At 40.9% G+C, this 12042-nt stretch overlaps 2 protein-coding genes across 17 annotated transcripts in view; one reads left to right on the top strand and one right to left on the bottom strand.

Annotated features, from left to right (window-relative positions):
• CEP170 (centrosomal protein 170) overlaps positions 1–7732 on the bottom strand; it is a 140880-nt gene extending 133148 nt beyond the window's left edge. For 4 of the 8 annotated variants that reach the window (XM_029228163.1, XM_029228167.1, XM_029228165.1 and 1 more), the window contains exon 1: positions 7384–7564. The gene's annotated coding sequence lies outside the window, so the exon portion shown is untranslated. Of the gene's footprint in view, positions 1–7383 lie in introns of all 8 variants that reach the window. The other 4 variants (XM_029228169.1, XM_029228170.1, XM_029228168.1 and 1 more) reach the window with 3 other exon arrangements.
• Positions 7733–8338: 606 nt separating this feature from the next.
• Positions 8339–12042, top strand: part of SDCCAG8 (serologically defined colon cancer antigen 8) — a 259213-nt gene continuing 255509 nt past the window's right edge. For 7 of the 9 annotated variants that reach the window (XM_029227094.1, XM_029227090.1, XM_029227093.1 and 4 more), the window contains exon 1: positions 8361–8561. In XM_029227094.1, the coding sequence (XP_029082927.1) occupies positions 8495–8561 (67 nt within the window). In that variant the 5' untranslated portion in view covers positions 8361–8494. Of the gene's footprint in view, positions 8562–12042 lie in introns of all 9 variants that reach the window. The other 2 variants (XM_029227092.1, XM_029227096.1) reach the window with 2 other exon arrangements.

Raw genomic sequence — 12042 nt, 5'->3', positions numbered from 1 at the left:
TGGTATTTTCTAGATAGTTTGAAATTATAGTCCTATTGCCTAAAAAAGCTTACACAGAAAGTCCTCTATTTGCAATGTTCCTTTTTCACCAAAATAAAGATTTTATACTTACTTCTCCATCATCAAGGACATTCATTTCCCCTATCCTCTGTTTCGCGAAATCAGTTTCTAGCTCACTGACCGGAGTTCAAGACCCCTAATCAACCCTTAAGCCTTGAATCTGAGAAATCCTTATCCAGTAAAAAGCTAGTTAAAATAGGAAAATGCTCTTTGTTGGCCTGGAAAAAAAGTAAGCTAGGCTGCTTACTTTTTTCTGACTTCATTCTCATTTAGACACTATGCTTAGAATTGAAAGATGTGCTTACGAATGGAGAAAGTTATTATTTCAAAGCCTCTTTCTGGCCTCATGTCCTTTCCTCCAACCCCAAGAGTATTGTAAAATGATGTACAAAACTGCCTATGGGGACAGAATGCACAAGAAGTAAAAAACTATTCCTACAGAGTCAGAATGAAAACATACTTCTATTCACCACCCAAACCAAAATATTTCTTCAAACCTAACACTATCAAGTGGTACCACACTTGGGGCACTGGGAAGGGGATCCCTACGTGCAATTATACCTTTCATGTCTTTTATATCTATCTCATTTGTTTTACAAAATAAACCTCTGAGATAGTTGGACTACTGCCAGCTTTATTTTACAGATGAAGAAACTGAACTTCTGAAATGATGTGACATGCCCAAGATCACACAATTAATGCCTCTGAAGCAATTCCTGAGAGCAAATTCTTCTCAGTGAACAGCAACCATCTCCCCTGTACAAATCTCAGTAGCAAAGCAGCCACATCCATCGACCTAAGAAACAGCAGCAATATATTTGTGAGTAAAACTTTGTTCACGGCTTTAGATTTAGTCGTTTCTAGGGGAGAATAATAACGAACATCGCGGGAATTCCCTAACAGTCCAGTGGTTAGGACTCGGCACTTGCACTGCAGTGGCCCGGGTTCAATGCATGGTTGGGGAACTAAGATCCTGCAAGCCGCATGGCGTAGCCAAAAAAAAAAAGAACATCTTCACTGATAAATGAGAATAAAGGAATAAAGACAGGTCTGATAATAATGTTTTCAGAGATAGTTAACAAGGAAAAAGGATATAACCTGATTTCTTAAGAAATGTTTAAGTGATTAAAGGTGGTATAGTTGACTGATCACTCCTTATCTCTAAACATACTTTTTTTAAAAAATTTTACTTTATTTTATTTTATTTTGGCCGTACCTCGCAGCTTGCGGGATCTCAGTTCCCCAACCAGGGATCAAACCTGTGCCCCATGCAGTGGAAGCGCAGAGTCCTGACCACTGGACGGCCAGGGAAGTCCCTAAACACACTTTCTTTACTTGTCTTCTGGGACACCACACTCATTACCTCACCGGCCACCTCTTTTCAATCCTTGATGGCTCCTTCTCTCTTGCTTTCACTATTGGAGAGTATCAGGTACAATTCTTTCTTGGACCTCTTAATCTAATTACTCTCAAACTCTCAACCTAAGTGATGTCTTCCAGTCCTAGAGTTTTAAATATGGTCTACTGGTGATGCTTAAAATTTATTCAGTCCCAACCTCTCCTGTGAAATCTAGACTTGAATATTCAACTGCCTACTTGATTATCTCCACTTGGACATTTAATAGACATTTCAAACCTAACATGTCCAAAACTCTTGATTTTTTAAAACCAGAACCTAATAACTTTCACTATCTCCACCACTATCACTCTAGTCTAAACCATTAACACCTCAGTTTAAAGTATTCCAATAGTCTCTTAACTCATCTCCCTGTTCCCATTTTGTTCCCCTCCAGTCTATTATCCACAAAACAGCCAGAACCATATTTTAAAAATGTAAGCCAATTCTTTTGTCCAATTCAAGGGATTTTTTTCTTTTATCCAATTCAAGGGATTATTATTTTTTTTTACATTCTGTATTTCTACTTTTCTAATGTTAAAATAACCTTTTTTTATGAAATGATAGTGTTAGTAGGTGGTAAGTTTCTTTAGATATTTGTCTTCGGGTTTTGTTTCCGTGTTTTTACATAAGCAATAAAAAGTTAGTCTCCCCTTCTCAAAACACTCCAATGAACTCCCAAGGCATTTTAAATAAAGTCAACCAATACAATCTCTATCCAACCTCGTTTCCTCCTATTCTTCCTTCTTCTTGCTCATCTCCAGCCAGTGGCCTCTTTGTTCTCTGAATTCATTCATCCCATTCCTGTCCAGGACCAGAGCACTCTCCAACCAGATATCTACATGGTGTGCTTCCTTACATAAGTCTCTGCTAAATGACACCTTCTCAAAGAGTGGTATTCCCTAACCATTCACTAAAATAGTAGCTCTCTAGATGCCTCTTTTTTGTATAAAGAGGCTATCTTTAGTGTAAAAAGAGGTAAGTAGGTTAAAAATATATACTGTATTTACTTAAATTGAAAACAAATTCACTGGAAAGATACATGAAAAGTTACCTATTAACTCAGCAGATAAGGTAGATGGGTGGGAGGATTTTTCACATTGTTTGTTTTTAAAATATTGTTTGATTTTTTTTGAACAATTTTAATGTGTTATTTGAATGACTACTTAAAAGTAAGTAAAAAATAGCAGTCCACCACTCTCTATCCCTTTACTCTAATTTATTTTTACTCACAGCATCTACGCTTACTTGACTTCATATAATATAATTATATAATTATCCACATCTCTACCAGACAGTAAGCTTCAACCAACTCCCTTAGTATTAGAGAATATAATGATTTTCTCCTTAACTAAAAACAAAACATTGAAATGGTTTTCAGTATCTTTTTAAAAGTCACCTTTTTCCTCCAGCATAGTTTATCTATGTAACTTTTATTCTATTTATAAATTTGCATGGTATGTCCTTGGCTATATCCAATACATGCACAAGATGAAGACATAAGAGGGCTTGCTTGTTAAATTTATAAATGTCAAAAAGCCAGGAAGAGAAGCTAATCCCTTGGATGACAGAATCATTATTTAAGAAGGTTTCAAGGACTTCCCTGGTGGCGCAGTGGTTAAGAATCCGCTTGCCAAAGCAGGGGACACAGGCTCGAGCCCTGGTCCGGGAAGATCCCACATGCCACTGAGCAACTAAACCCGTGCGCCACAACTACTGGGCCTGCGCTCTAGAGCCCGTGCTCCGCAACAAGAGAAGCCATCGAAATGAGAAGCCCACGCATCACAACAAAGAGTAGCCCCCACTCGCCACAACTAGAGAAAGCCTGTGCGCAGCAATGAAGACCCAACGCAGCCAAAAATAATAAAATTTAAAAAAAGATTTCAACTTTTAACTACACTCAAGTAGATGATATTTAAAAGGGTTAAAGGTACATATTGCTTAAAAACATCATCTACATGTATATACAGAATGGGAAAAATCTTAACATACAAAAGATGCGGGTTTATGTTGCCTACATCAGTGATTTCCAGACAAATTTTTCAAAAAACAAAATAGGAAACAACAAAGGTGGCCTCTCCCATTGCGGAGCACAGGCTCCGGACGCACAGGCCCAGCGGCCACGGCTCACTGGCCCAGCCGCTCCGCGGCATGTGGGATCCTCCCGGACCAGGGCACGAATCCGTGTCCCCTGCATCGGCAGGCGGACTCTCAACCACTGCGCCACCAGGGAAGCCCAATAAAACTAGTTTTTTGGGGTTTTTTTAAAGTGATAAAATGAAACAACAAACTGATACTTGTAACAAATAAATCCCTAAGCATAGAATTTTTAAAAGCACCTTGATATTTACATTAATAGACATAACGCATGATAATTTTACAGTGTAAAGTTGGAAAACATGCAGATGGTTATTTACTTCCATACAAAGTAATTTTAGCACACCATGAAATTTAACAGTAAAATACATTTCAAGTTTGATTTAATATAATTCCACATGGTTTCCACAGATTATTTTTTAAGTAAATTGAAATTTAAGAAATATACTACTTCTTTTTTTAAAAGCCTATTAAAATACAACTAAAGGGCTTTCCCTGGTGGCGCAGTGGTTGATAGTCCGCCTGCCGATGCAGGGGACACGGGTTCGTGCCCCGGTCCAGGAGGATCCCACATGCCGTGGAGCGGGTAGGCCTGTGAGCCATGGCTGCTGAGCCTGCGCGTCCAGAGCCTGTGCTCCGCAACGGGAGATGCCACAACAGTGAGAGGCCCGCGTACCGCAAAAAAAAAAAAAAATACAACTAAAAACAGAACTACCATATGACCCAGCAATCCCATTACTGGGCATACACCCTGAGAAAACCATAATTCAAAAAGAGACATGTGGGCTTCCCTGGTGGTGCAATGGTTGAGAATCTGCCTGCCAATGCAGGGGACACGGGTTCGAGCCCTGGTCTGGGAAGATCCCACATGCCACGGAGCAACTGGGCCCGTGAGCCACAACTACTGAGCCTGCGTGTCTGCAGCATGTGCTCCGCGACAGTGAGAGGCCCGCGCACCGCGATGAAGAGTGGCCCCCGCTCGCAGGAACTAGAGAAAGCCCTCGCACAGAAATGAAGACCCAACACAGCCAAAAATAAAATAAAATAAATAAATAAATTTTAAAAACAAACAAAAAAAGAGACATGTACCACACTGTTCACTGCAGCACTATGTACAACAGCCAGGACATGGGACCAACCTAAATGCCCATCGACAGATGAATGGATATAGAAGATGTGGCACATATGTACATTGTAATATTACTCTGCCATAAAAAGAAATGAAATTGAGTTATTTGTAGTGAGGTGGACGGACCTAGAGTCTGTCATACAGAGTGAAGTAAGTCAGAAAGAGAAAAACAAATACCATATGCTAACACATATATACGGAATCTAAAAAAAAAAAATGGTGCTGATGAACCTAGTGGCAGGGCAGGAATGAAGATGCAGACATAGAAAATGGACTTGAGGACACGGGGGAGTGGGGGCGGGAGGGCAAAGCTGGGGCAAAGTGAGAGTAGCATCGACATATATACACTACTGAATGTAAAATAGTTAGCCAGTGGGAAGCAGCAGCATAGCGCAGGGAGATCAGCTTGGTGCTTTGCAATGACCTACAGAGGTGGGATAGGGAGGGTGGGAATGAGGCTCAAGAGGGAGGGGATATGGGGATGTATGTATGCATATGGCTGATTCACTTAGTTGTACAACAGAAACTAACACAGTATTGTGAAGCAATTATACTCCAATAAAGATCTATTAAAAAAAGTTGATTAAAATACAATGTGGAATTAAGGGATAAAAAGTATAAGAAAACAAAAAAGCACTTTATGGCAAAATCAACTTAATAAAAGAGCACAAATTCAATTTTAATAAAAAAGTTAAACATGAATTTTTTCCTCAAAAAGTAAACGTTTTTAAGTTGAAAATAATAAAATTCATTAATTGAAGAAAACTGAACTTCATGGGTTCTTGTTATGTAGCAATTTCATTTTTCAGAGTTTATAGAGTTGATCATATTATAAAATACTACCGAATAGCAGAAAATATTATTAAAATATGGTTACTGATAAGTAGGGAAAAAATTCCAACAGTTTCCATTTTTATGAAAAGCCCATGTTAAGACATCTCTTCCTATATCAGTAAGTTAATTTATAAAATTATAGTTCCACTTCATTAGAATTATTACTTTCACATCAAAAGAAAAAGACTAGACTAATACAACTATGAGGTATCAATGAACTTGATTGTCACAGACAACTCAAAGAGCATGCAGAGAAGCTTTCCATAAATTTTCACAGGGTAGGGGGACTAGGGGACACAGCTGAAAAGAGCACATTGCAGAAGAAACCTTGGTTTTATTGAACTCTGCCTTTCATTAGCAATTTGGCTTGGACAGCCAAGTTAGTTAACTTTCCAAGTTTTAATGTCTTCCTCTTTCTCTGTCAAATGCATTTAGACTCTTCAGTTTTAAAAACACCAAAATTCTATAATATTTGCAAAGTTAGGAAAAAGTAAAAGCAGCACTGGTTTTACTTTTTAAAAAACAATGGCAGAAAAATACAAAATGGTTTGTAACTTGCAACGTAATATTTCCAGAGCTGAATTCCTAAATCATTGCGGCATACCCAGCCAGGGTTATATCAGTGAAGATCTGGATACCGTATTCATAATGTCACTTTCTCCTCTCACATCATTCCTCCACCTGCTCCTCCCCATCCGGCTTCAATCTCTCTTTTGCTTGTTTTAATGCCAGCAAACGGTTGTAAGCTTAATAATCAAATCATTTTAAAAGATGCATTTTCAATCAAGTATGTTATCTGCTTCACCACATTTCTCCCAACTGGATGAATTTTCATTAAGAGAATAAAAATATGAATAAAAAATTCAGAAACAGCAATGTACCAGGCCTATGTTTGATTTTGAATGCTTAAAAAACAAAACGGAAAGATGTATCCTAACCTATTCCCTTAGGCACGTGAATGCGTTACCCACCCTATGAAAAAACATTCTGCTGGTTCATTTTCCTGCTACACAAACAGCTTCGTCGTCAGGCCCTTCCTGGTCCATTCTTCATCGTAAGCTAGTAATTTTATATGGATCACCTTGGCAATGCTTGGACAGGTACTGTCCTTGTCTTCCAGGAGCTTACATTCTCCAAGTAAAACTCCGCTAAACACTAAAAAAACAGATACTATGACTTAGGGTACAAATCCCACATCTTCCCGCCCCTTGTTAGGCGGCTGCTAATTTTTCTTTTCCTTACATAAAATGAAGGGACCCATACCAAAGCCCACATTTGAATTTCAGGACAATGAAGTCGACAGGAAGCTACCCTCTCCTCCCCCGGGTTACTACAGAGCCACAGCCTGAGCGGGTGCTGTCGCCTGGCGGGGTGCGTGACACCACGTCTTCCACGCCCTCCCCCCGCGTCCGAAAGGCTCCTCGCCGGACCACCCCAAACCGCCCCACACATCAAAACCAACCACACAAAAAGAAACGACATTGGGGGCTGCTCCGATCGGGAAAACCCCTTCTCCAGCAGCAGCGTAGCCATTCCCTCCGCTGCTCCGCCCGCACCCCTGCAAACTGCTGGGGCGGAGGGGGCTGCACAAAGCCAGGAGAGCCAGAGACGACTCAATACGTGGACACTTGCAGGGGAAGCCGGCACGCAGGGCCCGGGGACGCAGGGTTGGGGGGCGGTGGGGGGGAGGGGCGCCCCCGCCGAGTCCCAGGTCCGGGGCGGGGGCGGCACACGAAGCCTCAGGGAAGCGCCCCTCGCCGCCGGCCCTCAACCCCTCCCGCCGCGGGCCGCGCCCGAGCCCCCGCTGCAAACCCGAAAAGAAGGATGTGGAAAGGCGGAGACGACGGCATCGGAGCGCATCACTTACCCCTCACTGCTGAGAGGGACCGGACGGGGGGGCGGGGCGCACCGCGTCCCGTGAGTCTCTCGCAAGCGTCCTCCCCCACCCTGTCGTCGTCGCCGCCGCCGCGGTCGAGCTCTCGGCCCCTCGGCGCCGCTGGGCAATAACGTTATTCCGTACACGCTCCGCACATAGCGGTAACGGCAAGGAGCGGCCGCCCAGTGCGCAGGCGCCCGGGGAGAGGGCGAGGAGCCCAGCCCTACCCCTGGTCCGGCCCAGTCCCAGCGAACTCCTACTGCGCAAGCGCCAAGCACAGACAATGAAAAGGGGTTGTGCGGGGTGGGGGGTGGGGTCTCACCCACAGGCTTCTCCAGCTGCCGACTACGCAGGCGTATACCAAAGACCAGCTTCAACAATGAACAGGACCCGGGCTTTAGCTGGGACCACAACCGGCAAGGACTACAGTTCCCAGCCGGCAGTGCGCCAACTCCAAGCTGTGGTCGGGTCGCTGGGCGTGCTAAGATTGGTAGTGTCAGCCGCCTTCACGATCTACGCTGTTTGGCAGATTCAGAGCTTCTTTTTCTTGAGAATTTATTTCGCGGTGTTGGCAGATGTTGCGGCTGAAGGGTGTTGAGCTTGTTATTTGCGTTCTTGAGAAGGCTCAAGGATCAACAGCATATAAGCGAATTTAGAAGAGTAAAGGCTTTGAGTGAACCCTTCCTGTCAGTTAGGTGGTCCAGACAGCAGGATGGGATGAAGGCAGGACTAAGCCTGCCTGGGCTACAGAAATGGGCGGAGCCTCCAAGGAGTCTCTTGGCAACCGACACTTGCCGCCAAATCGCCAAAGCTTGAGCTTGGAGCGCGTTGCCCTCTGGGAATTGTAGTGTCATTGGGAGTGCTCTTAGGAGCTTCGACACTGTAAGCCCGGACATTGTGGACTACAACTTCCGACGTCCACCACGAGGGTCCGTGGGTGGGAAGAGGCTGGAGAGCTCAGTACGGGATTCTGTGCTCCCCAGTGACAGCAGCAGCAGGAAGTCGGTGGGCCCCTTCCGGGGGCTGAGGCCTCTTGCACTCCGAGGGGAGAACACTGGACACTTCCCCACGCAACTCCCATCTCTGGGCCCCGAGTGTGTTCATGGCGAAGTCCCCGGAGAACTCTGCCCTGGAGGAGATTCTGGGGCAGTATCAACGGAGTCTCCGGGGTGAGTTGCTCCGAACCTCTGTGCCCTAGCCCCTTGATAGCAGGGCCTAATGGACGGGAGCTGACCAGGGGCGTTTCCTAACACCTTGGTTCGGCCCTAGCCAGAACGCGGAGGAAGAAGATGGATGTTGCTGTGGAAAGATTAAATAGTTGTGTTTGTTTTTACGTTTAAGCAACGTTGTTTCCCTTGATTCCCATAGTTACCTGAAACAACTGCCTGATCTTTCCTGGGCATCTTTTTTACCCGGCGCCCGCAGAAACTCTTGGACGGCTCAATGCCAGTTTTGCCCAGTTCCCATACTTCTCTTTATAATCCAGTAAATTCCTGATGCGCTCTTTTTACACATTCAAATTATGGTGTAGTGGATTGAATGTGATTTATTGGACCAGGAATAAAAACCACTAATAATTATTTTAATCACAACAGTTTCTATTTAGTGGTCTAGGCTATTTACATACATTAAATCACTTAAAACTTACAATCTTATGAATGTCCCTCTTCTACACATGGGAAAATAGAGGTGCAAAGAGGTTAAGTTAGGCCAAAGCCAACATAGCTAGTTAGTGGCAGAGCCAGGTATTAAATTCAGTCAGACCTGTCTGCCTTAAAAGCCTATGTTTTTCTTTATTAATCATATTACAATTACTATTACTGAAACTTTTTTTAGTTAATTCAGATTTTATTACTATAGTACCCTATGAGTAGCTGAAGAAGTGATATACTTGTAGATAGCTCTATTATCTTGAACATCATATATAACATCTAGAAACCTCATTTCTCTTATTTTAAAGTAGAAGTTATGATATTGGCTACAGGGTTCTTGTGAGGAGCAAATAAAATAATTCACATAAAGCAGTGATTTTCAGGCTTTCTTTTTTAATCTTAGCCATAAATAAGAAATATGTTTTGTATGGGGCATAGACATATAGACTAAAAGAAAAGTTTCATTAAAGAATATTTATTCTACTAGATGTAATTCACCCTTCTTTCTGTTCTTTTGCATTTTCTTAACCATTTAGGCCATGACCAACAGCTTAAAAAATATTTAAAGCATTTAAAGCACTGACTCATTTATTAATTTAGTGCCTACTGTATGTTAGACATACCAAATGCTGGGGTTACCATAAGGAACTAGACAAAGTGACTGTCCTCAGGGAGCCTCTGGATTAATGCAGTGAAGCACGATAAACAAAATAATTACAGATTACTATGATAAAAAAGAAGAGTAAAGATCAGCGCTTGGCACATAAGCACTCATTAAATGTTAGCTACTATTTATAATTGGTACTTGTAGCAAAGTGAAGGTTTTTCAAGGAGTTTAGCAAATTTATCTTCTACTGAGTCTAGATTTTGAAAGGGCTATTATTTATTGTTTGATTAGCAAATTTATCTTCTAGTGAGTCTAGACTTTGAAAGGGTTATTATTTATTGTTTCCATCTGTCAACAGTGTTACAAACTGTCAACATTCTCAGTATTCAAACTGCAAGAATAAAATAATTGGTCTGAATGAATACCTTCATCAGCCTACTGATGTTTCAAGAGCTGTTAGATACAGAAATAACCACTTGTAACTTTTCATTTGAAAGCAAGAAAAATACTGTGCGCAATAATACCAGTGGCGTTTAATTTTTGAGGTCGGTAAAAAAATCTTGTTTTCCATTATGTTTCTCCTAGTGCTTCTCCTCCTTTAACCTTAATTTGAACCTTTATTTAAGTATTAGAGGCTATTTAATATTAGACTTGATGCAGTGGTTAATTTCAAACTAATGTTATAGTACTATATTTAATACCCACGATACTGCTTTCAGTAATTATAGTGAAGAGTTTTTATTCAAAGATAATTCATTTTAAAATAAATTTAAAATTTAGTGTTATAACAATATAAAGTAGTGAAAACATTTATAATCAAGAGCAAATAAAGCAGAGAAAAAAGTTAGTTTGTTTTTTATTAATTTTTAGTGATAGTTTTAACAATGAATCAAGAAATGAAACTTGAAATTTTTCATGGGTTTTCAGGACTTATTTTATTGTTTATTAAGTAGCATTTTAATTTTCAGGTTTATTTAGTTTATATAATAGCTTATGGAAGGAAACAAAACAGAACTAATATTGAAATGAAGCACGATCAGAAGTTCTTCACTTCACACGTATAAATTACCACTCTTAGATAGGATAATTCCCTTTAACGTCAAAATGTGTGTTTCTGAATAAACACAGTATGGTGGCATTATTTTGTATATGAAATTTCATTATTTTAAGCGTTTTGTGCCTAATAACTTGAGAATTGTGTTACTATGCAGCCAGATAAAATGCAATTTAAAGTTCTTTTGTTTTGGTTTTGTCTATCCACCATTACTTCCCCAAAATGGCTTGTCTAGTTCATGCTTAAAGAAGAGGTAATAGGTATTCTTGGTCTTTCCTCACAAGTTATTCCTCTGGTTTCTAAATAACTGTACATGTAATCATTACTAATTCTTTCAGTTGTATTTAGCAAGGAAGTGGGCATATAAAAATGCAAAATGCTTTTATAATTTTCCCATGATAGTCTCTCATTTTTTTATAGCTTTTCCTCATTTCTTTACTTTAAACACAATTTTTGGTACTATTATAGTATATGAAGAATTTGAAGTTCTGATGTGAAAAGCAGAGTCAATGTTGCTTTCTTGCTTTTAAAACTTAAGAGGAATTCTTGCCTCTCCTTGAGTCTGATGACCCTAGAGCAGCCATGGAAATAGAGATCCCATCTGCAGGCTCTACACTCACCTCTTATTCTTTCCCTGACGCCTTTCAGATGTAGTCACCCTCTAAGGATAACTCCTGCTTTGGATTGTCTATTCCCCCACTGTAAGAATTGGAGTGGTTGAAAGACTTCTTCAAAGTAAGAGATCTGGCAGAAAAACTAGAAAACTTCATTGCCCCACAGATCTGTAATATTATTCCTACATAGTAGATGATCTGAAAGTTTTCAATGTGGTATAAAGTGGGCATACCAGGTATCCTGGGAGTCACAGAGTTTAATCTAGAACCAGAAGTGACTTGGAAGGTCTTCTGGCAATATGGTTAGGTGTTCATTCACTCTTTCGGCATCTAAAATTCAAGACGCACAGAATTGTATTGATAACTGGGCAGAATAGCAACTACCCCTCCTCTAATTTAAATTCAACACATCATAGTGCAAGGTCATGAGGTATAAAATAAACTAATTTATAGCCAAGAAAGGGTCAGGAAAACCAGAATAACAGGAAATTCAGGCTGTTTTCAATTTTGTACACTTGAATGTAGGGATATGATGTTAGAAAGAAGGAGAGAACTTGTTAGAAATTCAGTGTCCCAGCCTTAATAACTGAATCACGTTTCATCTATTGCTGCAGTGTTAGCTTTGGATACAGTTTTATACCTGTATACATGACTCACCTATTCTCCAACTTCCTGGCCACCTTTGATTGGGTGGGCATAAAGAAATGGAACAAACTTATACCG

Source organism: Monodon monoceros, unplaced genomic scaffold, assembly GCF_005190385.1.
Source record: "Monodon monoceros isolate NGI ecotype Baffin Bay Population unplaced genomic scaffold, NGI_Narwhal_1 Super_Scaffold_18, whole genome shotgun sequence".
NCBI lineage: Eukaryota > Metazoa > Chordata > Mammalia > Artiodactyla > Monodontidae > Monodon > Monodon monoceros.
The sequence above is the reverse complement of the archived record's forward strand: the minus strand, read 5'-3'. Positions and strand labels throughout refer to the sequence as shown.